This window comes from Cnephaeus nilssonii (assembly GCF_951640355.1).
Source record: "Cnephaeus nilssonii genome assembly, chromosome: 13".
NCBI lineage: Eukaryota > Metazoa > Chordata > Mammalia > Chiroptera > Vespertilionidae > Cnephaeus > Cnephaeus nilssonii.
The window spans coordinates 2,725,216-2,752,186 of record NC_137084.1 but is presented as its reverse complement, the minus strand read 5'-3'; the positions used below and the strand labels follow the sequence as shown (position 1 = coordinate 2,752,186).

Sequence of the window (26,971 nt, the reverse complement as noted above, 5' to 3'; positions counted from 1 at the left end):
GGCCCAGACCTCCCTGCCTGTGTCTGGGCTTGGGTCAGCGTCTAGGACTGACGTTCCAATGATCTCCCAGCCGGCCATGACCTGGGGGGCACCTGGGGCTGAGCAGGGCTGGAACGCGGGGCAGGGCGGGAGGGGTGGCTTCTGTGGGACTCGGGTCAGGGGAGCCCGTGCCCCCGAGCTATTGCGTTTCCCATGGAGACAGCACCCTTGGTTCATGCTGTGCGGGGCCCTGTGGGGACAGCTTGACCGGTGGGCTGGGTGCTCCAGGACGGTGGGGTGGTGGGGGGCAAGATCGCCTCCAAGCCCCTCCTCGCTGGGGAAGGGGGCCTAGAGCAGGCTGCATTGGGGCGGGAGCACCCAGGCCAGCAGGTGACAGGTGAGGACAGCGGGACGCACGGGAACAGATGGGTGTCGGGTGAACAAAGACAGGCCCTGGGCAGCTGGGATGTGGCTGACCCCAAACTCAGGCCCAAAGGTCCTGGAAGGCCACAGAGTGCCCATGAGGGCTGCCCCCTTCGCCCCTCTCCCTCCCCCCTCACCCCGCCCTGAGGCTGCAGGAGGTCTTCAGGGAAAGGCAGAGGAGTGGATGGTTACCCCCCTCTCTCCCCACTCCCTGCCCACCCCCATTCTCTCGGGGGCTTTGAATCCTCATTGAATCTGATGGACCGTTTTCAATAACTGCTCCCCCCAGGGGAGTGAGGCGGGAACAGCAGGGCGAAGAGTGGAGAGGGAGCCGCGTGGCGGGTGGGAGGCCCAGGCTGGAGCGGGGCTTTGGCCGGAAGAGCAGTCGGCTGCACAGCCTCCTCAGGGGCACCGCGGCCTCCCCGGTGGGCACAGGACGCCCTGCCGGGAGCCAGCCCCCTGCTCCGTGGGCCGTGCCCCGCAGGTGGCACATGCAACTGGTGAGGTCAGCTCTCTGCCGGGGCAGTCGCTGGTCTGGCCAGGTGCCAGAGCCAGCCTGTGCCAGGCCCAGCCCGGGTGCCCGCCTGCCTTGCCAGGGAACCCCAGTCAATGGTGCCAGGCGGACTGTGCCAGTTCCATGGACATGGAAGTCGCTGACTTTCCAGGCGGCGGGGGCAGCCTGGCTGGGCCCTGTCCAGCTTGTGTCTGGAGGGCAGGGCTTCGGTCTCACCCAACAGGATCCCCAGGGGCAGAACGGAGTTGGCAGACAGCGCGGGGCCTGAGGAGGGGCTGGACGGCGCCCAGCCCTGGCTCCTGGGACTCTGGGCCCAGTCGGTTGGGAGGTGGGCTGGCCTGTCGGGCCTTCTCCGGGGGGCTCTGAGCTCCCACCTGGCAGGCACGTGGGAAGGCGTCACCCGTGGGGCTGGGCTGGGAGCCCACTTGCCTGGTGACTGGGTGGGGCCACCACGCAGTGGGAAGGGAGGGCGGGGCCGGAGGGAGACGCGTCCTGCCCCGGGCGCACCTGCGAGCGGGTGGCAGCTGGGCCGGCCACCGGAATGGCCGCGCTCGTCGGCGTGCCCCGCCGCTGCCAACAGCAGCTAATGAGCGCATTTGTCGAGAAGCACGGGAGGTGCCCAGGGAGCTGTGACGGGAGGCACTGGGGGAGGGTGGCGCCCTGGCCCTGGGTCCCCGTGCCCAGCCAGGCGGGGCCTGTGCCCTCCAGGGGCCCTGCCTGCCCCCGCCACGCCCTGCCACCTGCCGGCTTGGCTGCCTCGGAGGCCTCCATCTGCTGGGAGCAGGGCCTCACCTGGCTGCGTGGCCTGCGGGCGTGTGGGGGTTGGCGCTTTGGGGTGCTGGATACAGGTATTTTCATGACAGCATGTGGGTCAGTCAGCGTGTGCGTGCGTGCGTGTGTGTGTGTGTGTGTGTGTGTGTGTGTGTGTAAGGCTGCACCCCCATCTTGGTGGCCCTGCTCCTTCAGTGCCCTTCGTGAAGTGCAGGAAGTGGGGGGCTCTCAGACTAGCTGGGGAGGAAAGGGGGGTCCCATTCTGCCCCGCAGAGGAGCAGGAGCGAGAGGGCTGAGCCGCAGCCCCAGGGCCCCCCGTATCTGCCACTTGCGTCAGAGGAAGGGGAGAATTGGGGCCCACAGAGCCCAGCCGGCCCTCTGGTTCTGGAGCCCCAGGAGCCCCGAGAGTGAGGAGGGGGGGTGTCGAGGGGCCGGTCCTAGCAGGTGGGGGTCTCCCGGCGCTGGATGGTGCAGTGCACCCCCTGCCCCCAGACCGGGTAGGGTGGCATGGGGTGTGGGAGGCACGAGGGGTGCCTGCGTGCGGCCCTGCACGAGGGGAGCGGAAGAGAGCTGTGTGGCTAATACGTCCAATTAAATTACTTCAAACCCTGCCGCGGCAGCTGCTCCCGGCGGGGCCCTGGGTACAAATTGGATCCGGCTCATTACCACGGGGCAGAGTCAGCGGGACCAGAGTGGCCAGCTCGGCAGCACACAGCACGCCCTCCCGCTCCGCCCCCTCCAGCCCGTGCTCACCCCCGCACCCCTCAGCTCCCCAGGTCCACCGGGTCCGGACATTGGGGCTCCCTGCGCACCTCTTTACTATCCTGGCCCGCAGAGCAGCTCCAGGTCTGCCCTGAGCCCTCACTTCCTCTCTCCAGGAAGGGGGGCTTCAGGCTTGATAAGGGGTGCGGCTTAAGGGAACCCCCTCAGGTCACTCAGCACCCCCGTCCCCTCCCCCGATGACAACAGTGCAATGAAGACAGCGAGGTTGTGCTCGCGGAGGAGCCTCGGTATGTGCGAGGGGCTGGCACGCTGAAGCTCTACCACTTAAGGTCAAGTTACTCTACCACTTCGGCCTCAGTTTACTCCTCTGTTCAATGGGTGTGATGATGCTTCCTACCTCCCAGGGGGTTGGAGGATGAGGAAAGGTAGCGTGGGAAACGCCTTCAGCGGAGAGCCCGGCACAGAGTAGACGCTCGGCCAACGGCAGCTGTTAGCAGCGTTTTCCTGGACCAAGTGATGGGCGTGTGGGACGAGGGTTCCGAGAGCTCCGAGGAGGGGGAGGAGGCTGCTTCGGCCCCGGTGCAGGAGGAGGAGGGAGGCTGCACCCAGGCAGTGTCCGTCAGTTGTCACCGGAACAGCTGGGGGTGGGACTTGCCCTTAGACGTCGGCTTGAGGCCTGGCCGGTGGGCTCCGTGGTCGGAGCGTCAGGCCGCACACCGAGGGTCTCCGCGTGGGTTCCACGTCCCGGGCACATGCCTGGGCTGTGGGTTCAATGCCCGGCCCCGGATGGGACTCGAGCAGGAGGCAACCGGTGGGTGGGTCTCTCGCATCGATGCGTCTCTGTCTCTCCCCATCCCTGCCTACCTTCCACCCTCTCTCAAGATCCTGGAGGAAATACCTGAGGTGAGGATTAACAACAAAAAAAAACACACCACAAAATCCGTTTGAGCCCTCGCCCGTGGCTCAGTTGGTTGGTTGCTGGTTCAATTCCCAGTCAGGGCACATGCGCAGGTTGCAGGCTCGATCCCCGGTGAGGGGTGTGCACAAGGCAGCGATTGATGTTTTGCTCTCATATTGATGTCTCTCGCTCTCGCTCTCCCTTCCTCTCTCTCTAAAAATCAATTTAAAAATCTTAAAAAAACACACACACATCAGTTTGAGATTCCAAACCCAAGTGTGAGCTTTGGGCCAGGGCCGTGGGTCTTGAAGGAAGAGGAAGCGCTTGCCACGTGGGCGAGCAGGGGCGAGGCATCGGGTGTGGAGGGGACCGCACACGCCGAGGTCAGAGGTGTGGCCAGTCCTGGCCTGTTGAGGCAGCAGCGAGTGAGCGGGCGTGGCGGGAAGGGCGGTCCTTGGGGTGGGGGTAGGAGTCCAGGCTTGGGAAAGGTGGGGTGGGTCAGATTCCGAAGGTCCTGTTGTTCTGAAACAGAAAAACGGAATCTTTAAAACAGAGCCATGGGGAACCATGGATGGCTCTCACGCAGATCCCCGTAAAGAACCTTAGTGCCCGGCAGCGCCGAGGGCCTCTCCCCTGCGCAGGGCTGAGCCCGGCACCCACACCAGGAGGTCTGCAGCAGCCACCGGACACCGGACGGGGCCCTGCCCTCCCAAAGCTGGTGGTGGGTCAGGGGCGGCCAGGGGCCCGGCCTGGGACAGATGGGCCTGGATGGACCCTCCGAGAGGGATGGAGAGCCGCATGGGCAGGCCCGGGGCCCAGGTCACGCTCCTGAGGTTGCATCTGCACCCCACCCCTCAGCCTGGGCGTCAGGACCACTCCTTCTCCAGCTGCCAGACCCACCAGAGCCAAACGCCAACCTGTTTCCATGGCAACGAGGCGGCCACCCCCCTCTCTGTGCCCACGGCCCCGGGCGGAGGGGCCCGTTCCCAGCAGGGCCTGGGTCTGTCTTCTCACTTCCTTAGGGTCGGCCCTGGGTAAGCACCTCCCTCACACCGAGGCGCTGGCAGCCTCGGGGTATTGGGGTCCACGTGCAGGGAGAGTGCGTGTGTGTGTCCCCCGCAGCAGGGAGCAGGAAGGCAGGGATGGCCTCCAGGGCGACCCTCCTCAGCTGGGGCTTTGCTCCCCTCGGGGAGAGGGCCGAGGAGCACCGGGGGCCTGATGCCAGGGTGAACGCTGGGCCCCTTCCCAGGAAGGAGAGGTGCGGGCTGTGCCGGTCACGGGAAGTGGCGGGGAGGACCTCCTGGCAGTGCCTGCTGGGTCCTCAGTCCACAGTGCTCCCCCCTGCATCTCAGCCTCACAGCCGTCCTGGGAGGGGGTGTCGCTAGCCCTGTTGTACAGAGGGGGAAACCGAGGCCAGCGAGGCGGAGTGTCTTCCCAGTCACTCAGCACACAGGCGAGATTCCCAGTAACCACTGGCCTGTGCGGCCTGGTGCCGCCCTTATCCCACTGGGACCCAAGCCAGCCTGTCTCTCGGCTCATCGCCGGGAGCGAGTGCGGGGAGCTGGGAGTGGCTGCAAGCCGGACTCCGAGGGTGTCCCGGTGCCTCCTCCGGTGCTCAAGATGTCCCCTAAAGCCTGTGCTCCAGGTCCCCGGAACAGGGGCGCCTCCATCCCACCCTGTCTCCTCTCCCTCCCGCCGGCACCACGGAAGGATGCTCTCGCTCATGGGAGGCACCCCTCACCCCTGCTTGGCACCTGCCAGCCCCGGAGGAGCCTGATGCATTGGCTGTGTGCCCCCCAACCCCATTCCTCCCTCTCCAGCCCCCGCCTCGCTGGGGAGGTGCGAAGGGAGCGATTTCACAGCCTGTCAGCTGAGGCCTAAAAATACCCAGAACTCCAAGATGCCTGGGCAGGGGGAGGAGAGAGCAGGGACCAGGGATGGGGTGGGGGGGGTGCAATGGTAACGTGGCCGGAGAAGCCCCGATGGCACCACAGCCCTCTTGGGAGGGATGGGCAGAGGTCCCCGGCCCCCCCTCTGGCCCCAGGGCTGGCAGTGATAAAGGGGGGCCGTCTCGAGGGTCTCGAGGACTCAGCTCCGGCACACAGACTGGAGGGAGGGCTTAGTCTCAGGCAGGTACCGTGGACTCCAGGGTCCCCAGAGCCTCCGGTCAGGGCCTCTCTGCCTCTCCACCCCTGGCTCGGCTGGCATCTTCGGCCGTGGGAGCTGGGCGTGTGCCCGCTTCCTTCCTGGAGAAGGTGCCACTGCTGTGAGGGGCGAGGTGTGAGGAAGGCAGCGTGGATGGGGGAGCCGGCAGGTGTGCGATGTGACGTGTGAGTCACCCGGCACTAGAGGGGGGCAGAAGAGGAGGGGTGTGGTGACCCATGTCACTGCCAGGTGGCTGGGTGCTGAGGCGTGGCCCGGCCCCCACAAGTCAGCCCGTGCCCAGAATGGGGGGCACGCGTGCGTGCGTGTGTGCGTGCCGACCTGCCGGGGTGCTTGTGGAAATGTATGAGCGAGCATGGCTACTCCAGGCAGCAACTGCGTGAAAGCACGGGAGCAGGTGTGGAAGCAAGCACACGCCATGTCATGCAGACACATGACGGAGTGTGTGCTTCTCATGTGGAAACCTGATGGCAGGTGTGCCTGTGCAGAGGACATAGGCAGGCCCCCGTGGGGCACCGGGCAGGGGCTGCGAGTCACTAGGGAGAGCGGTGGGGGCACAGCAGAGCAGGGGCTCTGGATCAGAAGGGATGGGGCTCAGGCCTCAGCGCTGCCTCCTGTTGGGTAGCCGTGTGACCCTGGGCACGCCAGTTACCTCTCGTGGACGCGTGTCCCCGTCTGTAGCCTGGAGGGTGACGGCACCTGCCTCGGAGGGCGGCGGGGAGGCTTGTCTGTAAACTGCCTAGAACCGGGCCGGCACAGAGCCAGCACCACGTGTGTCCCCGCTCCTCGTCTCTGGTCCTCCCCTCTGATGACACAGGCGGCCGCACCAAGTTCAAGAGGGCAAAAGGCCTGCCCAAGGTCACGCAGCACGTTAGTGGCAGGGCCAGGACCAGACCCCCGACTCCGGCACCTAAGACAGAGCTTGTTCAAGTCGGGGGCCCCGGGATACTGCCCCCTTTAGGCCACCGGAAGCCCCCACAACGCAGGATTGTCACCCCCTTGGCGTCTGGGGCCTGGCTTCTGCCCAGGCCGGGCTGGGGCTTGGGAACGCAGGGGCCTGAGCATCATTCGATGATGCCAGGATGGAGGCATCCCGGGGGCAGTGGCCAGCCACCTGGCAGAACCGTGGCACTGCTTCGCCTGTGGGCTTGGCCACGTAGTCACCCCTCCTGCGTCTGGGCTGCGTCCCGCTAATGAATAAGAGGAATCCGTGCTTCCTAGGGTTGTTGTGGGGGTGAACTAGGTCCTGCGTGTAGCATGTTCGGGGCTGGAGCACGGGGCGTAGTAAATGCTCCATAATGTCCGCTAACCCACGGGGACCCCTCCCCGCCGTGCTCCGTCCGGGGTGACTCCCTGTGCTTCCCTCTGGCCCCTGCTGGCCTCGCGCCCTTCCGCCCGCCGCCCAGGCCTAAGCGGATCCGGGACGGCCTTGCTGGCAACCGGGACCTGTGTTTGTCTGCCGTTATTGCTTCTGCCCGGGAGGGAACAGGGCCCGCCATTGGGACTCAGCCCCGGAGCCCTCTGTATCTGGCCTCCTCACGTGCTTGCTCGCGACCTTGGACAAGCACCATCTCATCTCGGGGCCTTGACCCTCCCTCTGTGAAGTGGGAAGGCAGGAGCCCCCCCCCCCCCCCCGTCCCGGGGCAGCGTGGCCCCGTAGCCGTGTGACCCAGGAGGGTCCCTGGCTCAGCCCCCGAGACGGGGTGGCAGGTTGGCAAGAAGGAGGTGGGCCGGCTGCCCCGGGTGAGAGGAGCACGCGGGCCCAAGCTGGCTGGTGGCCTGCCATATGCCTGCCGGTACCTGTGGGTGCGTGGGAGGGCAGGCAGGCCCAACCGGCTGGGCACTGACATTGGGGGCGGCTCAAGGACAGTGACAGAGAGAGAGCCTTTCCTGGGGCCCTGGGAGCTGCCACGCCACCCTCGTCCCGGCTCTCCCCTCGGCTCTCCTCCTGGCTCTCCTCCCCGCTCTCCTCCCGGCTCTCCTCCCGGCTCTCCTCCCGGCTCTCCCCTCGGCTCTCCTCCCGGCTCTCCAGGGCTCTCCTCCAGCAGTTCCTCCTTCCTCCCTGCCCTTCCTCTCTCCTTCCCCTTCCTGGCATCTCCCAGTCTCCCCCTGCCCCCCTGCCTCTCCCACTTCCCGCATCTCGACCGTTTTCCAGGTGCTTTCCTCCTTCCTCTCCGTCTGCAGAGGGCAGAGCCCGCCTCTGTCTCTCTGCTTCCCGAGGTCCCTCCTTTCTACAACAGGACACGTTCCCCATTTCTCTGGATCTTCCGGGCTTCGCCGGCTCCTGAGCCTAGGCCTCCCCTTACCCTGCATGCATGTCTAAGCTCCTTCCAGCTTCCTGTCCCCTGCCTCGCCCCCTTCAGAGCCCCTCCCTCCCAGCAGCCCGCTTCCCTCCTTCCAGCTCCTTGGCCCTCGCTCCCTCCGCCTCCGCCAGGCCCCCTCACCCACCCTCCAAGGTTTCCTGGCCTCCTTCAGCGGATGGGGCCGATCCAGGCAGCGTCTGTGGCTGTGGCTGCTACCCTGTACCTCAGTAACCGCCCCACCCCTGTGAGTTGAGAAAAGGGGTCAGCCCAGGGCCCAGGGACTGGCAGTCTTGCCTCCTAATTAGCAGGAAGTAATTGCCTGGGAAAAAAAAAATTTCATTTAGAATGAGAAACCGAGACTTCAAGTCAGAGCTGAGCCAACTGACAGCCCTAGGGAGCAGGAGGAGGGAGGTGGCCCAGGTCATGGCCTTAGGAAGCCTCTCAGGACATGAAGGCCCATTGGACCCCCCCTCCCTGGACCCCAGCCTTGGGGAGGAGGGCGGATAGCACTGGGCTGGGAGTCCCACCGTCTTCATCGGAGGCTCGGATTCACGACCCACCGTGGGACGGGGCAAGCCACTCATTTCCTTGAGCCTTGGTTTTCTCTCCTGTAAACTCAAACGAGGCCCTCAAGCACCATGAGGGAGGGTTTGGACGGAGGCTGTAAAAGCCCTCTGCAGGCTGTGAAGAGCTGCCGGACCGCGGTGTCGCTGTCTCCCCCGCGTGGCTCTCCATCTCTGGGATGGGAGGACGGTGGAGGGGTGGCCCTGGATACACCCGAGGGGCAGCGAGGCTTCGTCAGGGTGGGCCCAGCTGAGGAAGGCAGACAGGTGTGGTCCCCGTGCCAGGCCCCACACGCACCAGCTGGCCCACCCTGCGTGGTCCCCTCACCTGTCTGAACCCTACTTCCGTCGTCTGTAGGATGCTGCTGATCATGATGTTTCCCACCAGGGGGGTTGTAAGGCCGAAGGCGATAATGTGGGCAGAGCTCTTACCGTCGTGCTCGGCCTGGAGTGAGTGTGCGGCTCGTGGCATTGGCTATAGTATCTACTGTAATTAAAGCCTATTAGCCTTACTCCCTGCCTGGCTCCAGGGAAGCTGTGATTTTGAGTGTTGTCTTCAGGTGGTTATTTGTTTTTTGCCTTTTTTTTTTTTTTTGAAGGAGGGGAATTTTTACACCCCGTGAGGCCAATATGAAGCAGTCCTCTATAAACACCAAGCAGATTTGCTTCTCAAAGAGCCCCCACCTGTGGGGTCGGGGGGTCAGGACTGGGTTGCAGCTGTGGCCTCCTCTCACCCCCACTTATTCCTAGGGAGGGGCTGAGGGCAAGCTTGTTATTTGGGTGGATGTGAGGTTGGGCGCCGCTGCCCTCGGGGAAGGAACATTACAGGCCTTGGTGCTCATCTTGGTAGGACTGGCCCTACCGTGGGAGGAAAGGTCGGATTTAAAGAGGTCTACCCCGCGAACCTTGGAGGAGGGGGCAGAAAGTTTCACCTGGTCCAGTTGTCTTCGCTGTGAACTGGGGAGCATCGCACCCCAAGGCCACCAGACACAGCCAGACAGCCAAGGAGCACGGGTGCTGGGCGGCGCCGCAAGCGCCAGGCGCCAGATTGCCCCGGGAAGGGTGAGGGGGCGGCGGGGGCGGGACAGGCTGCCACTCCTTCCCCCTTCGCCCAGCACCGCCGCCGCCGAGGACGTCTGTGCGCCTGCTCCGAGCGCAGTACCCGCGCCAGCCTCCAGGGGGCGGTGCCGCGGGCTCCCGGGAGGGAATGGGGTGTGGCATTAATGGGTGGGGAGGCTCTTGGTGTCTCAAGTTGGGCTGCTGACTGGGGACCTCCCGGGGGGGAAAGGGAGCTCCTAGGTCCGTTGGTGGCTCGGCGGGGCTTCAGCTTAAGGCTGATCTGGGAGGAACTGACAGTGGAAGGTGGGGCCCCTGTGCTGCAGTCCCCAAAAGGGTTTCCGGCGGGTTAGATCCCACTCGCCAGGGGCAATGCGAACGGTGGCCTGGCGGAGGGCTCCGACCCAGGGCCGAGTCCTGCTTCAGCACCAAGGACAGAGGCAGCGGGTTGCGGCGGAGTCAGGACCGCGGACAGGTCTCGGGGCGCGTGCTCAGGGGCTCTGTGCTGACAATGGGTTGCTATCCCTGAATATGGAGAATGGCGCCTCTGACTGGGAATCTCAGCTGCCCTGTATCCTAACAAGGCGACGTAGGACCAGAGAAGTGAGTTCGTGGCTAAGGTCACACAGCCACCGTGACACAGTGAGCGGCCGGACTGGACTCAGATCCCCAGCAGTCTCTTTCCACCACGCCCACAACTGAATTCCCACCCGTTAACGCCCCCCCCCCCCACCCCGCCACCTCCTTCCTACACACCTCTAGGACCTGCCCCTGAGAGCTCTCACGCGGACACACATTAAGTGTATCGCTGCCCCCAGGTCATCAAAACCACAGGTCAAGAGTCTGGACCTCAGGGTGGACGATCCCTAGCCCCCGTGGCTTTCATGGCTGTGAGCCTCAGGCGGGAGGGTGTCGGGGCCTGTGACCTGGGGGGGGGGGGGGGGGGTAAAATCGAGGCATCAGCATGAGGAGCTCTTAAGTGCTCCGAGATCCTCGAATAAAATACTGCGCACCGTTCCCACTCCGGCTTCTTTGCAGCCGTGTATTATTCATAACAATACGATGCTGATTTAGGCCGAGGCACAACGATGTATTATTCATAGGAGTAACGAGTGGTCAAGGCCTGTACTTAATCATCACATGCCCCTGGTCCTGCCCCCGCTGCACAGTCCTGGCGGAGAGCCCCTCCAGCGGAGCCCCGCCTTCCCTGGGCTCCCTGCTCGTCCTGAGTGGCTTTGACCCTGATGACTTCCGGACTCAGTAGCTTCCTGAGGTCTGCAGATGGTTTATCTCCCTCTCCCCCTCTTTAAAAAAAAAAAAAAATATATATATATATATATATATATATATATATATATATATATATATATATTTGTATTTGATTTCAGAGAGGAAGGGAGAGGGAGAGAGAGATAGAAACATCAATGATGAGAGAGGATCACTGGTTGGCTGCCGCCTGCACGCCCCCTACTGGTGACCGGAATCGAACTTGGGACCCTTCAGTCCGCAGGCCGATGCTCTATCCACTGAGCCAAACCGGCTAGGGCTCCCTCTACCCCTCTTTTGAGGCTAGAGACCGAAGCCTTCCCTAAGCCTCGAATTGTGGGAGGTGGGAGGGGCTGTGATGCGGGAAGGGGGTCACCAGGTAGAAGACACCCCCATCACCTCCCTTAAACACGACGGTGAGGTGAGCCCCTCCGTGAACGCCGGAGCACATTGTGAACTGCTCTGCACGGAACAGCTGGGAGCCACTGTTACCAAAGCCGTGCTGTCTGCTGGGGGGGAGAGCAGAGGCGGAGAGGGGTGGACGCGGCCCGGGGAGCTCACCCGGCCTCGCTCCCTGGTGAGGAGTCAGAGGGCTCGTGGATCCCGACATGCCCCCGTCCGGTGTCTTGCTGGAACAGCTCCTGGCCCATCCGGGTCATCCTTCATTCGCTGTTTACTCACTTAGCATCTCCTCTGAATTCTAAACCGCCCGCACCCCGCCGGCCTCGGCAGCCCCTGCCAGCCTTCCCTCCCTCGCTCGCTCACGCATTATCTGTTTTTATTACAGTCAAGGTTGAAGAGGCTTGCTCGCTCTAAGCCCCTATTTTCAGCTACTTTTAACTTTCCCAAACAATTCCCCGAGGGCCTCCTCGGTTTCCAGCCTCCCTCCCACCCTGGAGAGGCCGGAGGGGTTGTGGGTGGCGCCGGCTTTCTGAAGGACACGGAGGGAGAGAGCCTGTCGGGAGGGCATGGGAGTGGGGCCAAGGCCCAGCTTCCCCGGGAAATGAGAGCCTGTCTCGTTCCCTTCTTTTCCTTTTTCCCTTCTGCCCGCCCATCTCATTTTCTTTTTTCCTGGAGCAAGACGTGAGCGGCCCCCGTTCCCAAGGTGGGTGGCCTCGAGCGCGCGGGGAGTTTCAGTGCGGAGAGAAGGCAGGGTATTCATCATGACGGGAGGCCTGGCGCTTTGCCTGGCTGTCTGGGTTCAGAGTTTAGCTCATTGGTTTTTCTGTTGCTGTCTCCCAACTATGCCCTTTTCTGGCTTTTCTGTATGTTGGGTCGGTAGGAGGGAGGGAGGTGGGCTAGGCATCAAACATACCCCCCCGCCTTCTCATGCCCAACTAGTCCCGGGCTGCAGGCTCTGCACCTGTAACTCCCCTCCCACCTTTTCCCACTCCCAGCTGCTCACGTGCACGGGAAGGGATGCCTCGTAGGGAGACCTGGGACTCCAGCTTTCACTGCTTCCCACCGGACGTCATCCAGCAAAGGATGAGGGGGGGGGGGGGGGCGGTCCCTGAGGCATAATATGTCCCAGTGCAGAATCCGGTGGGAGGGGAACCCACTGGCAGATGTATCCCCAACCACCTCCAACATCACTCTGCTTTCTTTCCGGGATAGTAGTTGCACCCCAGTCAGCACAGCAGAGACAGGGCCCTGGGCACCCCACCCTTCTCTTCTGCTCACACTCTGGCCAGCCTCAGGCACTCAACCCCCGGACTGTTCTGAGACCTTTGGGTAGACTGAGGCCAAGGTCTGGCCTGGTGGAGGGAGGGAGGAGCCGGGAAAGGTGTGTGAGAGAGCGGGGGACCTCTGAAATGCTCGGGGTAACGGGCATGGCTCTCTGGTCAGTTTTTTGGCTGCTCTTGATCCTGTGTTCACTCCGTGTCTTTCTTCTCTTCCTGCTCCTTCGAACGACTTGTGTCAGGGCTCAGCTCCCAGTGGGTGGACCGGAGTGAGAGCCGCAGGGTTTGGGGTCTAGAGACGCCAAGTCCAACCCTGGCCTTAGCTCTCCTCCGCCGTGTGCTCTTGGGCAGAGCCCTTCTGAGCCTCCGTTTGCTTCTTTGTCAAATGAGCATAGGAGTGTTTCCCCTCAGAGGGGCGCTGGGGGCTGCGAACGTGACTCAGTGCTGAGTGTACATTAGTCACTGTGAGTACAGCCATTTGGGAAGGAGAGCACGGGCCTGGGATATGGGGGTGCAGAGGAGGGGAGCAGTCTAGGCTGGGAGGGGGTGGCGGTGCAACAGCTTTGGAAAGGCTGGAGAGAGGGCGTGTGCATGTCACCAGCCGAGAGTACAAGAGCAAATTAGCTCCGGGGCAGGCGCCCATGTGCACAAGTTTCCAGCACATCCAGCAGCTTCCCTGCATTGTGTCCTCGTCGGTGGGCGAGGGGAGACCCCAAGCAATGGGGAGACAGGATGTTGCCTTGTTCCCCAAGCAGGGGAATAGTCTTGTTCCCCTGCTTGGGGAACAAGACTATTCCCAAGAAGAGGGAGGGTGGACAGAGGGGCAGTTAATTCCAGTTTGGAGAGGAAAGGGACGGCTGTGAGTGCGTGTCATCAGGGAGGGCTTCCTGGAAGAGGTGGGCTTCCCTGCGGCCTTGAATAACTTCAGGCTTTTGTTCAGCACTTGTCTATCCAGCCTCTCCTGCGTACCAGACCCTGGGCTACAGAGATGAGTGATCTGTGGTCTCAGCCCTCCCGGTGCTCCCAGTGGGGGAAAGACAGAGAAAGTGCTAATTATTAACCCAAAGAAGAATTGCCGTAGGAACAGGGGAAGCAGGAGGAAATGTGGGAGGGAATGAAGGCCATCTCTGTCTGGGGATCCTGAGGGTAGAGAATAGAAGGAGGGGCATTCCAGGCCTAGAGAACAGTTTGTGCAAAGCCTCAGGTGTAAGAGACGTCGGCCTTCCGGAAGGCAGGGGAACGGTGGGGTGTGGCTAGGTTGTGCCGTGTAGCATATTACAGAATCTTATCACATCCTTCAGCTCAGAGGAAGCCGCTGTCGCTGGGAAGGGACAGGCTCGAGTTGCCTTAATTCCCCATGCCCATGTCTTCCTCTGTGGACTAGGAGGAGGGGTGTGTGTGTGTGTGTGTGTGGTACAAGGTCGTGGCGATCACACAGAATGGTGCAGCTGAACTTCCTGGCACGAAAGGCGTGCGCTCGGTTAATGTGAAGTGCTCTGTGACCCTGACAGGACCCCGGCAGGGGAGGCCAGGGGCTATTATCCTCATTTAAAGGGGAAGCACTTGGGCCCAGCATGGGCCCTCCCAGGGTCACTGGCCAGGGCCAGGGGTGGGACTTGAGCCCAGGTTGTCTGCCTCCACGCCCGGTTTCCCTCCCACTGCTCTGCCTCCGAAGGACAGACAGAATCTGAGTAGACAAATGCGGGGCACAGGGAGAAAATTCCAGGCTAGAGGAAGTGCATGAATACCGAGACCCCGTGGATGGCAGAGTGGGCTGGGCATCTGCTCATGGCTATGACCATGTATGACCATGCATGGGGGGGGGTGTGAAGGTAAGCATGGGTGTTTGTGCAAGGAGTGAGTCTCTGTGGCTTGTGTGTGTGTGTGCGCACACATGGGTGTCCATGCATGTGTATGTGTGTGAGTCTGAGCATGGGTATCTGCAAGGAGTCTCCGTGGCTCATTGTGTGTGTGTGTGTGTGTGTGTGAACATGGATGTCTGTGCAAGGAGTCTCTGTGGCTTGTGTATGTATGTGTGCATGCATGGGTGTCTGTGCCAAGGATGAGTCTCCGTGGCGCATGTATGTGCGCATGTGTGCGCGCGTGTGTGAGAGAGCCATGGTGTCTGTGGCCTGTGTATGTGTGCCTGCTCCTCTGGCTCCCTGCCCACTCCCCCTGGTGAGCGTGCCCTCAGAAGTCCATTCCCTCACCACAGCTCCCCGGGGCATCCCAGCAGCCAGCGGCCCTGTTTGATTCTGTTCATCCATAAATCATGGCTTGCTGAGGAGATGAGAAAAATTGGGAGTGAGGGCAGATCCCTGGCAAGGGACGGGTCCGGTCTTCCGTGCTCACCTGCAGCCCAGCCTGCTTCCAGCTGCCACCCCACCCCCAGCCCTCACGGCCTCCGCCCTCCCCTCACCTTCCCTACGCATTCAACTGACGCTCTTGTTCAAGCCCCGGGCCCACCCCCCATGAGTCAGGGACTGGGCGGGGGCGGGGTGCACAGAATTGAGTAAGACGTGACCCCCCCCCCCCTCCCCGGCCTCTGCTGTCCTTTGGGGAAAACTGGATGTGCATCTAGTTCAGTATTTCCCTCAGCACTCACTGAGTGTCAGCTCCGTGCCCAGACGGCTCCTGCGCGGAGCGGTGGCGATGCCGTGACAGTGGCCAGCACTCACTGCCTCCTTACTCCGCACCAGGCACAGTGCAAAGCGCATTCTGGGTGCTAATTCCCTTAAACCCCACAATAGTCCTAGGAGGCCTGACTATGACGAGCCCCCACTTACAGAGCGGGAAACCATGCACACACAGGTCAGGTCCCATGGCTTGGAAGAGTAAGAGCGAGAATCTGAGCCCAGACAGCCTGGCTCCAGAGCCCGGGCACTTAGTCACCGCACCCTAAAAGCAGGGCCGGCACCGTGTAAGGGGGGCCCAGAGGCAGGAGAAGCTCATTCCCACTGAGGAGGTTACGGAGGGCTTCTGGACGAGGTGCTTTTCCTCTGGCCTAGAAAAACTAGGGATTGTCGGGCAAATGCCCTGGCCGGTGTGGCTCAGTGGGTAGAGTGTCGGCCTGCGGACTGAAGGGCCCCAGGTTCAATTCCAGTCAAGGGCACAGGCCCGGGTTGCAGGCTCGATCCCCAGTGGGGGGTGTGCAGGAGGCAGCCGATCCATGATTCTCTCCCATCACTGATGTTTCTATCTCTCTCTCCCTCTCCCTTCCTCTCTGAAATCAATATATATATATATATATTTTTTTTTAAAAAGAATTGTCAGGCAAAGATGGGCATGAGGGAAGAACGGAAAAGGGGTGTGTGTGTGTGTGTGTGTGTGTGTGTGTAAGAGAGGTTCTCAAACCCTGTCCCTGCAGCCCCTCCCGTCTCTTCTCTCCTGTCTTGTTTGGGTGACAGGAGATAACATATACAGGCATTGAACGTTCAACCAATGTTTACCGAGCGTCAGCCTGTCACCGAGGATCCTGGAACAACAGAGCAGGACCCCTGCCTTCTCGGACCCTGTACTCTGGTACACAGTAGGTGCTTAATACATGGTAGCCTCTATTATCATCATTACTCCTAGCGGCCTGGGGTTCCTCCCCACTCATCCTGGCAACAAGCATGTATTGAGCACCGCCTACGGGCTCGGCTCTGTCCGTGGTGCTGGGCAGACAGAGGGGAAGACTGTGGGTGAGCATTTTGCCCACCCTCAGAGGTGGGCCGCCTCCTGGGGCGCCCAGGCTGGACCCCGCGAGCTCCTACAGGTCTCCGTTAGAGTATCATGAACCCTGAGCTCCGATCAGCTGACATACCCGCCACAGGCCTGGGCTCAGGGGCAGCAATGTGCCCGAGCTCGCCCCTCGCTCCAGGACACCCCTGAGATGGGACCCAGGAGGCCTGGTCCTCCTCGCTCCTGCCTCCCCCTGCCTCCCGGGTCTCCCGGTGCCCTCGGTCTGCCCTTGTCTGTCTCCCCCTCTCTCCCCCTCCCCCCTGCCCCCCGGGACCCAGGTTGTCTCCTCTGCCCAGGGACAGGTCGTGGAGCTCGGCGCTGTCAGAAGGCTGGCGAGGGCGGCAATATTTTCTTTCCCCGCGTGTGAATATGCTGACGCTAAGGGGACTTGAAACCATGCATGTCATCGGAGGGAGGTTTCGAAGGGCACGAGCGGCTTTGCCTGGAGACGGCTGGAGGGCACATGAGAGCTGTCAGCACGGATTTGGTCCGGCGTGTGGCAGAGGGAGCGGCTTGCTCCCAGCAGCTCCGGAGGGCGAGCCGGGGGCCACGAGGGAAGGCTCCGGGGGGGGCGGGTCCAGCCAGCAGCCCTCCCCAGTGCCCATCCCTGGAGCCCGTCTCCTGCGAAGCAGCTTCCTGTGGCCGCCCCGCCGGGGGCGGGGGGGGGGGGCGCCCCGATGGGCTGGCCCCATCACTTCCGAGGTCCCGTCCAGCCCCAGACCCTGCGACTCCACGCCCTGGGGATGGCTCGCTCTGGCTGGCAGGTGAGGGCACGCTGGTCCCCCTGATGGCAGCGCCGTGCGTCGGCCGAGGACGGCGTGTCACTTACTCACAGCCTCGGTGCAATTTGCAATGGCAAGCGTTTCCCGGGCCCCGCGGGCTGTGCAAGGGATGCTGGGAGCCTGGCGGGGAGAGGGCACTGCCTGGAAGACCATGGCATCCGCCATGCTGCAGGGTCCCAGGGCCCTGGTCCCGGGACGGGCTCACCATCCTTAGCAACATCCCTTTTGTCAGGTGTCCGCAACCCCCCAGCGGGGAAACGGGGAAATAGGAGCTGCTGCGTTGGTTGAGGAGGACTTGTGGGGCCACAGCCTCACCTACTCCGCTCCCGCCTCCGCAGCCCCGGAGGGGTTCCCGGGAACCCCAGTGTTCCCCAAAGCGCACAGAGCAGGGGTAGAGGCTCCGAGCCAGGCTGCGGGCTCACACCCTGGCTCCACCACCTGCTCTCTGAAGGACCCTGGACAAGGGGCGTGGCCCCTCTGTGCCTCCGTTTCCCCGTTTGTAAACTGGGGATAGCCATCCCGCTGACTTCCGTTGCTGTGCGCACTACGTTGTTACCGCACGTGGAACATCTAGGACACCTGCTCGTCATCAGAGCGAGGAAGGGCCGGCTCTGGCACAGCTGAGGGCACCGACCTCCTTTGCTCTTGCTGTTCCCTCTGCCCAGAATATGCTACCCTCACCTCACCCCCACCCCCAGACCACACCACAGGCCCTCTCCTCCGGGAAGCCTTCCCAGATAGCTCCCTCATCCGGCTGTCACGTCATCTGTGTGCCCCAGAGCCTCTGTTTACCCCCGAGACAAAACTAACACCAACAACCCTGGTCATCATACCGATCTCTGAGCGCTAACAGCAGTCCCACAGACCGGACAGCGTTTTTATCTTTATGAAGGAGGAAACGGAGACACGGTGGTGGAGGCACTGGGCCAAGGCTGTTAAGAAATAGAGGCTTGTCAACTCCCATTGAAAAGTAAATTTGGAAGAATATATATTCTTTTTAAATAAAGTTATCATTTTTTAAGTGAGGCAGCGGCTGTCCTCACACCTGGGTCTGTCCTCGGGTATGTTGGAGTCCGGAGCTGCAGGCTGGCGGCCGGCCGCTCGCCGGTTCTGGGGCACTGGACAGGCGAAGACGTCACCGCCGGATTCTGGCCTGTCCCCGGTGCCCGTGGCAGGTTCTCAGCAGGGAGTAGTTGAAGAAAGCTCAACCCGAGGTGGAATTTACTTTATTGAGGAGGGAGTTCAACAAAGGAAGGTGTGGGGTCACTGCTCTCCCCCTCCCCCAGGCCCTTCCGGTGAGGCAGGGCCAGCTCCCGTGGAGGGAGCTGGGCAGAGTGCAGCCCTCTTCCCGGAAGGCACCCCTGCCCCCCTCCTCACCGCAGCCCTGCGGAACTGTGGCCTCACTCTCCCCCCTTGTCCTCCCTCAGAGGCTGGAGGGTGAAGATGGAGGCCTCCCATTTGACCTGAACTTCGGCGAGTGTGCTCTCCCGGCCGGCCGCGGAGGGAAGGGCAGGCCCGGTTCTTTGGGGTCTGAGCTCCCGAGAGCTGGGGGCCCTGAAGGTGACTGACCGTGGGCGGGCTGCAGGGGCGTCTGGGGGCTGAGGCTGTGGACTCGGGACGAGAGGAAGTTCCCTTGGCCTGGCAGGTGGAGAGATGGGGGACAGGCGAGGGCGGCCTTTTCCCACAGCTGGGAGGCTCCGGAAATGGGGAGGGAGAGAGGGGACCCGAGCAGGATTCTAGGGAGAGCAGGTAGCAAACCAGGTGCCCAGGGCCCTGGAGTGGTGATGGGGGGAGCCCCGAGGGCCCTGAGAGCTGGGGGCGACCTCTGGGCCCTCCCTCTGAGGCCCCCCAGCAAAGCAAGAGGACGAGCCCAGAAGCTAAAACCTCAGGAACCAGGACCAGACAGACAGCTGTCCTCAACTCGCAGTGACCGTCCCCCTGGCTCCTCTGTAACAGTCGCGTCTCCTTGGCTTTCGGACATCCCAGTGCACGCAGCTTCACAGAGCACGTGTGATCGGTGCTGCTCGCACCCGACTCCCTCACATGACCATTTCCGGTCAAGTTTCGCCTTCCTGATGTCTGGTTTGGGCTCGTGTGTGCAACCCCCCGTGCGACGGCAGGGAGGCGGTTTATCTGCGTTGCAGGGGAGCACACGGGGCGGTTGTGACTCGCCCTCAGCCACACGGCGAGCAGGAGACGCCATTTGCGCAGAAACCTGTCACTTTCCTCCCCGGCCAGGCCCACGAAGCCTCCCATCCCTGAGGTCCAGGCCTGTGGAGAGCGGCCACAGCGTTTGGACAGGTTCAAGCCTGGGACTAATGAGAGGGCACGGTTCTCTCGTGGCAAAGACACGTGCAAGTCCCAGCACAATTATAGCCAAAGGCTATGGTTGTAAGCTTGACCTTATGGTCTGAACCTGTGGTCCCACGTGGCTGAGTGATATGGGCTGCGGGAGGTGCAGCAAGTAAACAAAGCTGGATCAGGTGCCTGTAATTGAGTAGATTCGAAACCCACGAGAACACTGTAAACATCTTTCCCACGCCCTTCCTTTGCCTCGTGGGATCTGGCTATAAAATAGACTCGGCTTGCAGGCCGTGGCACTGTCTCTCTAATCAGAGGGCAGTGTCCCACCTAGCCCCAGCTTTATTCTCTTGTCTGTCTTTTCTAATCCTTCACCGCCTCCCCACCCTGCCCCTCAGGTTCACCTCTGGCCGCAGCACGCAGGACCTCTGAGCTCTCGGAATGGAAGCCAGGGCGAGCATTCGGGAGATTGTCCACCACAGGCCCCGAGACTCAGGGAGGGGAGGGCGGGTGTGCAGACCCCGGCTGGGTGGCGTGCAGACCCCGGCTGGGTGGCCTTTCACCCAAGCAACGTTGGGCTAAGGGGGTGAGGGCTGATCACAGAGTTCCGGAGATCTCCTCCTGGACTCTACATGTGGCTGTTGAGTCTCGGCCCGACACTTAAGAGTCTGTCCATGCCCACAGGGCAGATGCCTTCAGCGGGATTGTAGGAACCGATCGCCCTTTGGGCAGATTTAGCTGGAGCGTAGCTCAGAGCTCAGGCTGGGGAGAGCTGAGAGGGAAGGCCTGGGGGAGCAGTGGCTGTGTTAGTGGGTCTGGAGGCCTGTGGGGGCTGGCAGGGCTAGGAGCACGCTGGCTTCTCCCTTGGAGGGTGTCACGTTTGGGGGGTGACAGGGCCGGGGCAGGGAGAGAGCAGTACAGATGTCAACCAGCACAACTGCCTCATTTTACAGATGAGGGAGAGCGGAGAGCCCCCCAGGGCGGGCTGTCGGGCAGAGCTTGGGGCTCAGAGCTCCCAGCGTGGTGGTTCTGAGGGCTCGGGGCGGAGGGAGGGTGGCCGGCCCTGGCCAATGAGGGTCTGACCTATGCATGTCCTCCCTCCCCAGGGGCGCCCACCCGCGACGTCCTGCTGGTCTCGGCCATCATCACCGTCAGCCTTAGCGTGACTATCCTCCTCTGCGGCCTCTGCCACTGGTGTCAGCGCAAACTGGTGAGGCCCCTGCACCCCGCCCCCCACAACTGCAGGCTCCCGAAGGCTCTCCAAGGCGCGCGCAGATGGCCCACCTGTCCTCCGAGGCAGGCGCACCCGATAGACATTGACGCCGCACGTGCGCACTCCGCTGGCCCGGGTGTTGGCCACGTAGGTCCGTGTGGACACCCAGAGCCACACACCTGGGGACATTCGCGGAGAGACGGGTCTCGCGGGCCATCTCACGCGCGCAACTCCGCGCACACGCGCCCCGCCTCCCGCAGAAAGAGCCGCAGCCACACACGCTCGGACTGAGAATGGGAGCCCCCTCCCCTCCGCCCGCCGCCCTCCCCCCTCCCCCGGGGCGGGGCCGAGCCGAGCACCCTGGCCAATGAGGTGGCTGCGCCAGCTTCGCCCCACCCCCGCGCCCTCACATTCATCCAGGTTCCCCGGGTTTGTACAAGCACAAGCGGCTCCTTTGCTCTCAGGCGAGGCTGGGGAATTGACGAGCGGATCGGGCATCAATAAGTAACGAGATGGTCCGGAGGGACATCCATCACCGAGGGCGCCCGGGGCGGGAGCGGGGCTGAGCCGCCCGCCCGCAGCCCGCGGCCGGGAGGGGGGCTGCCCCCGGAGACCCTCAGCCCTTCCCTGTCCTGCCGCCCCAGCCCAGAAGCGCGGTGGGGCTTGGAGGAACTGCGGGGGACACCCCCGAGGGTGGGCCTGGAGGCGGCCCAGGGTGAGGGTAGAAGGGTCCCTGCTCAGCCACAGAGGCGGGAGGCGGCGGCGGCGGCGGCGGGCACACTCCTACGAAAGAGAAGGCGCAGACGCCCCCGGGGGGCCGGGCACGCTTCCTGCAGGAAACGCAGGCTCAGGACCTGGGAATGTGACTCCTTCCTGAGATGCACAGCTTCAGGCAGCTCCTTCCTGCCCCACCCCCACCCCCACCCCGTGCGCGCGTGTGTGTGTGCGCGCGCGCGCGTCTGCGGGACGGCTGTTCCCCGCAGGTGGAGCCAGGCTGGCTGCCCCGCATTGTTCCTGGCTCTCCTGTGGCTGCTTCATCTCAGAATTCCAGGGGCGGTGGAGGGTGGGGTGTGGCCACGTGCCTATGTACACGCGTGTCCTCGAGGCTGTGGGAGTGGCTGAGCGCACACTGCAGCCTGGATGTCTGGTTGGGCTGTCTGTCCGTAATGGAAGGCAGGTGAAGGCGTGTGAGCAGGTGCTGCGGTGCCCTTGAGTGTGTGTGTGTGTGGGGGGGTGTCTTTGTGCCGAGTGTATCCACTTTGAGGGTATTGGTGCAGTGTGTGTGTGTGTGTGTGTGTGTGCGTGCAAGTGCAACCTGCACGGGGAGATGTGGACAATCTCATCAGATCCCTGATCGAGCAGATGCGCGCCTCTGCCCCCGTCCCAGCTTCCCCTGGCAAGTGCTGCAGTGTGTGTAATTGTGAGTCTGTGAGAGTGTGTGTGTCTGTGTTGAGTGTGTCTGTGTGAGTGTATGTGTGTGTCTGTGTCTGTGTATGTAGTGAGAGCCTCACCCTGCCCCCACTCATCTGGGGGCAGGAGTTCAAGGACAACGGCTTTGTAGTAGGTGGGCAGCTGAGAGATGCAGAACCTCCCCGGGGCCTCAACACCACCCCCCCCACTGTCCAGCCTAAGGAACTTCCCCCAGAGTCCAAGCCACACTGTCCTGACTTCTTTCTCCAAGCTGCCCAAGCCCTCAACCTGCTGCCACCCTCCCCTCCCCCTCAGCCCCCCCCCCCCCCGGGGCTGCAGAGCCAGGGAGCCCCTGCCTAGGCTGTCTCCGTGCTCCACGGAAGGGGCTGGAAGGGCCCGCACAGTCGCTGGGCTCCCTCGCCCGCCTGTCCCCCTGCAGCAGTGACGTGGTGCCCTCGCAGCCCAGATCTCATTTCCAAACATTAATAACTTCCTTCATCTCCAGCTGGCGTTTTCCAGCTCAGCGGCCAAGCCCTCCCTGCCAAGCAGGCTGGGGGCGTGGGGTCTCCTGGGCCCTGCTTGGGGTTCTCTCCTTGCCCCATGCACTTCCCCTGTCCCCCAAATCAAGTTCTGCCCCAATTCCTGTCCCCCTAGCACCCCAGCTCCACTGCAGTGACAGTTGCAGCCCGAGGGGGAGGCTCTCTGAGCTGTGGAAGGAGGAGCGGGCCTGGGGGAAGCGACAGGGACCGCCTCAGGAGGGGGTGCTTATGGGCAAGTTCCCTGCCACGACTAGGAAGAAAGAGGAGGGGGGGAAGGGGGAGAGGGTTCCTCAGCCGGAGCCTCACACTGCCTGAAGCGCTGGAGAATAGTGGGGGGGGGGGGTCCTGCCTGAGGGTCACCCCAAGAAGGGCCCTTGGCACATGGACCGGCTCTAGGCTCTGACCGTCCCAGCTGGAACTAGGAATCTCTTGGGGTCAGAGCTGGAGCTGAGAACGGGCAGATTTTGTGGACCCAGAGGGCCCAGCAGCTCCGCTTTTAACTCTTAAGGTTCTGGCTCCAAGGCGACGGCTAGGATGGGGGGACCCCAGAGGGGCGCTCCCAGGCGATGGTTTGAGAATTGTGGGTACCAGGCTCCACACCGAGTGCTAGAGGCCATCCAGTCCTTCATTGGGGTGAACTTCCCGGGGTGGGGGCTGGAGGCGGGAGGGAAGCAGTGACAGCTGTGCTGAGAGGCTCTTCCCGTGACGTCACCCCAACGCGGGGAGGAAGGGGAGGCGGCCGAGAGGCACGGGACCTGACCAGGGTAGCGCGGAGCATGAGGCCCTGGGACCAGGATCCTGGCACCCGGAGACATAGGGGTGCTGAGGGTGGATGAGGCCCCCCCACTCCACACACACCCTGCGGGGAACTCCGCGGCCACTGTCCCCAAGCAGGTGGCCCTGTGCCCAGGAAGGGGCTGCAGCTGGCAGGAGCCAGGAGCACAGCTGTGCGGCTCCTGTTTGCTTTGGGGCGAGGGGAACAACTGACTTGTGGCTGTGGTGTCGGTGCCCACGACTGCATGTGGAGGAACGTGTGTGCGTGCGTGTGTGTTCCCACTGGGCAGGGGCGGAGAAAGGTCTGCAGGGCAGCTCCATCCTTCCCATGGCCCCGTCCCCCCGCCACCCCCGCCAGCCCCGGCCTGGCCCAGACCTGGGGCCCCTGGGCGCACTGAGGCCGCGGCGGCAGCCAGGAATGCTAATGGTGCCAGGCTCGGCATGAACTAAATTTAGAAACCCAACCAAGAAGGTGAATGGCGCTCACCTTCCGGGCAGCAGGCCCAGCCGCCGCCGCTGCAGCCACGGCCCTTCTTCCAGCCAGGGATGGGGGTGCCCGCATTCCGCCCTGCCCTCCCCTCCCCGACTCAGGCTGGGGTGAGGACCGCTGGGGGGCTGCCTTCTTACAAGGGAGCGTGTTCAGGCCCTGCCCTGCCTCCCAGCCCCAGGCACAAGGACCCCAGGGAGCCCCCGGACAGTGAGGGGCACAGCCTGGGCAGGACTGGGCACGGGCCTCCTCCCACCCCCGTGGCTCACGTCACTGGCCGCTGCCAGCCTGGCCCTGCAGGGTGCCACCCCCGCCATCTGGGGCGGTGACGGCCGGTGTGACGTAGCCGGGTGATTGGGCAGGAGAGCCATCTGCCTGTGCTGAGGGGGAAGTGCTGGGGAGCCCGGCCAGAGCCACAGGTCAGGAGAGGCCCCGGCCTGGGGTCAGGGATGGGGTGCAGGTCAAGCGGGTGGGGCAGGTCTTGGGACTCATTGAGGCCCAGGAAGTGCCAACCAAAGAGCAGGCCCTGGTGAAGCTGGCACCCCACAGCCGTGACACCCTCACCTCGGCCTCTGACCTTGTCGCCGAGGCTGGGCTCCAGGCTACCCCTACCCCAGGGGGCGTACCCCCTACCCCAGGGGGCGTACCCCCTACCCCAGAGGGAGTACCCCCTACCCCAGGGAGAGTACCCCCTACCCCAGGGGGCGTACTCCCTACCCCAGGGGGAGTACCCCCACCCCAGAGGGAGCACCCCCCTACCCCAGAGGGAGCACCCCCCTACCCCAGGAGGAGTGCCCTGCTTCCCCAGGAGGAGTACCCCACTATCCCAGGAGGAGTGCCCCGCTTCCCCAGGGGGAGTACCCCGCTATCCCAGGGGGAGTGCCCCGCTTCCCCAGGGGGAGTACCCCACTATCCCAGGGGGAGCCCGTTCATGGAGGCAGGGAGGGTGCGGCCCGGGTCCCAGGAGTGACGTGGTGCTGTCTCCGTAGGGCAAGCGCTACAAGAACTCCTTGGAGACGGTGGGCACGCCAGACTCAGGGCGCGGGCGCAGTGAGAAGAAGGCCATCAAGTAGGTGCCAGCCTTGGGGTTGGGGATGGGGGTGTGCAGGCAGCCCAGGTGGGAGGAGCCCCCGACCCTCCCCACATCTGCCACGCACATCAGTCCCCCTCAACCCTGTGCTGTGCTCGCTCCCCACCCGCACACACCCTGGGCCTCGGGGTGGCTCCAGGCCCCACCTTCTCTGCCTGTGCCCCCCAGACCCTCACAGTGTTCCAGGCCCCCAGCCCCACCTCTGGCTGCTCTCCCGACACTGTGTCCTCCCTCAGCCCTGGTTGCTGGTTCCTCCATCCACCCTTCACGTCACACATACTACGCCCAACCCCACCCAGCCCCCCACTCTTTTCTCGGACCCTGTCAGTGTTCTCAGGGTGACCTGGAGGGGTGCAGCCCAGTGCTGGGCTGCTCAGGGGACGCTGGTAACAGGGAAGCTCCCCTCCCCCATCCCCCATCCCCAGCGAATGTCTAGCTGCCTCTGACCCCCCATTTTGCTCTAAGAGGCCTTTCAAGTAAGCAGTTCAGCCTTCCACTGTGGACCACCTTCACTGGGAGGCTGTGGGGCTGGGGCCCCCCATCTCAGCCTGCCAGCTAAGGGGCAAGCTGCCCCCGCCTGCCCTGCCCCCTCCCCTCCCGCCCCTTCCACTGCCTAGTGTCCCCCCCCTCCTCCTCTGTCTCCTTTTCTCTCCCTCCTTCCCTTCTTCCTCCCCCTGCTCCCCAGGGCTCCCCCTCTGCCCCTCCTTGCCCCTCCTCTCTTTCATCTCTAGCTCTGACCCTGTCTGGGGTTCACAGAAGCTGTGGGTGTGTCTGTGGGTCGGGTTTGTGGGGGGTGGGTTAGTGGAGGGCGGGCCAGCCAGGTTGGGGGTGGGGAGGCCGGGGAAGCCTTTGAAGCTGGTTCGGTCGCACACTCTCCAGTCTTCAAAGCCAGAGCCGGCAGGTGTCAGGGGCGGTGCAGAGCCCGGCTCAGGGCTTCCCGGAGGCAGGGGGGCAGTGTGGGGAGCTGGGGTGGGGAGCACAGGGCCAGCCCCCCAGCTCAGCACCTGAGACGCCTTCAGGCCGGCCCCTGAGTTTGCAGCGTGGTCTGGGCTGAGGGGGGGAGGGGGGGCAGAAGTCCTGGAAAGGGCCCAGGAGGCAAAGGGGATTGGCCACAAGGGGATGGGTGGGCAGCGGGGTGGGCGGCACCCGCAGGGCTCTCAGACAAAGCGAGGGGACAGTGGGCTGTCCCCCTCCTGCAGCCCGTGCCCCCACGCCCCCTGCTGCATTGTCACCTCTGCCCCGGGGGAAGGAAGCCACCACTCCTATCTGGGCGCCCCCAGGTCCCTAGGCCCCCCTCTGGCCGGGCCCAGAGCCAGGGGAGTGGCAGGAAGCCGGCTCACCCTGCACCATCTCCCGGCCTAGGGCCTCCTGTAAAGGGAGGGGCTTGTCAGAGTCCTGGGGAACGCGTTCTCTAGCAGTGCTCCCCACACTGTGTTCCTCGGAGCACTCCTAACAGTTATTCCACAAGTCAAGGGTTCCGTGACCAGCTAAGTTTGGGAAACACTGTGCACTATCATTGGCGCCTTCAAGGCGCTGGGTTTTGGCTTTGAACCCTGGCCACACCTCCCCAAGGTGCTCTGCAGACAGGCTGTCCACACCAGGGAGGCCCGAGGGCGCGTGGTGGCAGCTCGGCTTCGCTGTCTGCTCTTGAGAACTGAGGTCAAGGTCAACTTGTCCTTGGCTCCTGGGGTTTCCAGGCCATGCGCCCCCATTCTCTGTGCTTCCAGAGGAGGCATCCCGGAGCGGGGGGGTCGGGGGGGTGGCCAGGGCCCGGGCACAGGGAGAGGCTGCCCGCGGGGCCTTCACGCCGGCCCCGTGCAGAGGACCTGAAGGCCGTCCCCTCAGCGAGGCCCAGGCCTGGAGATGCCGCCCTGGGAAGGCTGAGTCCCAGCGTTGGCCTCGGAGGGAGAGAGCAGCGGAGGCTGGGGGACCCCGGGCCAGTGGGAGGGGGAGCTGGCCTGCCCAGGAGCGCTCAGTGGAGGCGGGTGGAGAGGGGAGAACGTGGGGCTCCAGAACTGGCTGGCGGCTTAGCAGCCACAGCAGCCGTGGTGGACGGGCAGGGACACTGAGGCCGGAGGACGTTGGCAGCAGGGTCTGATCGGCATTTCAGCTCTTTCCAGCCAGAAACCAGCACCCTCTCCGCCTCGCCCTCCCCCTGCATCCCGCCCGGCCTTCTCCCCGGGCCCTCTCCCCTCTCCCCTGCTCTCTCACCATCTTTCTCTCTCCCTCCAGCTTCCCAGGGTGCCAGGCTCCAGTCGCCCTCCCGTCGCTGGCCTCCTCCCGGCACCGCTCCTCCCGCCCACGAGAGTGTGTG

General features: G+C 63.5%; 1 protein-coding gene across 1 annotated transcript in view; it reads left to right on the top strand.

Moving 5' to 3' along the window:
• SYT7 (synaptotagmin 7) overlaps positions 1 to 26,971 on the top strand; it is a 55,743-nt gene that overhangs the window by 3,513 nt on the left and 25,259 nt on the right. Inside the window, exons 2-3 of the mRNA XM_079788953.1 lie at positions 20,251 to 20,354; positions 24,557 to 24,636. Coding sequence (XP_079645079.1) covers positions 20,251 to 20,354; positions 24,557 to 24,636 — 184 coding nt within the window. The remainder of the gene's footprint in view (positions 1 to 20,250; positions 20,355 to 24,556; positions 24,637 to 26,971) is intronic.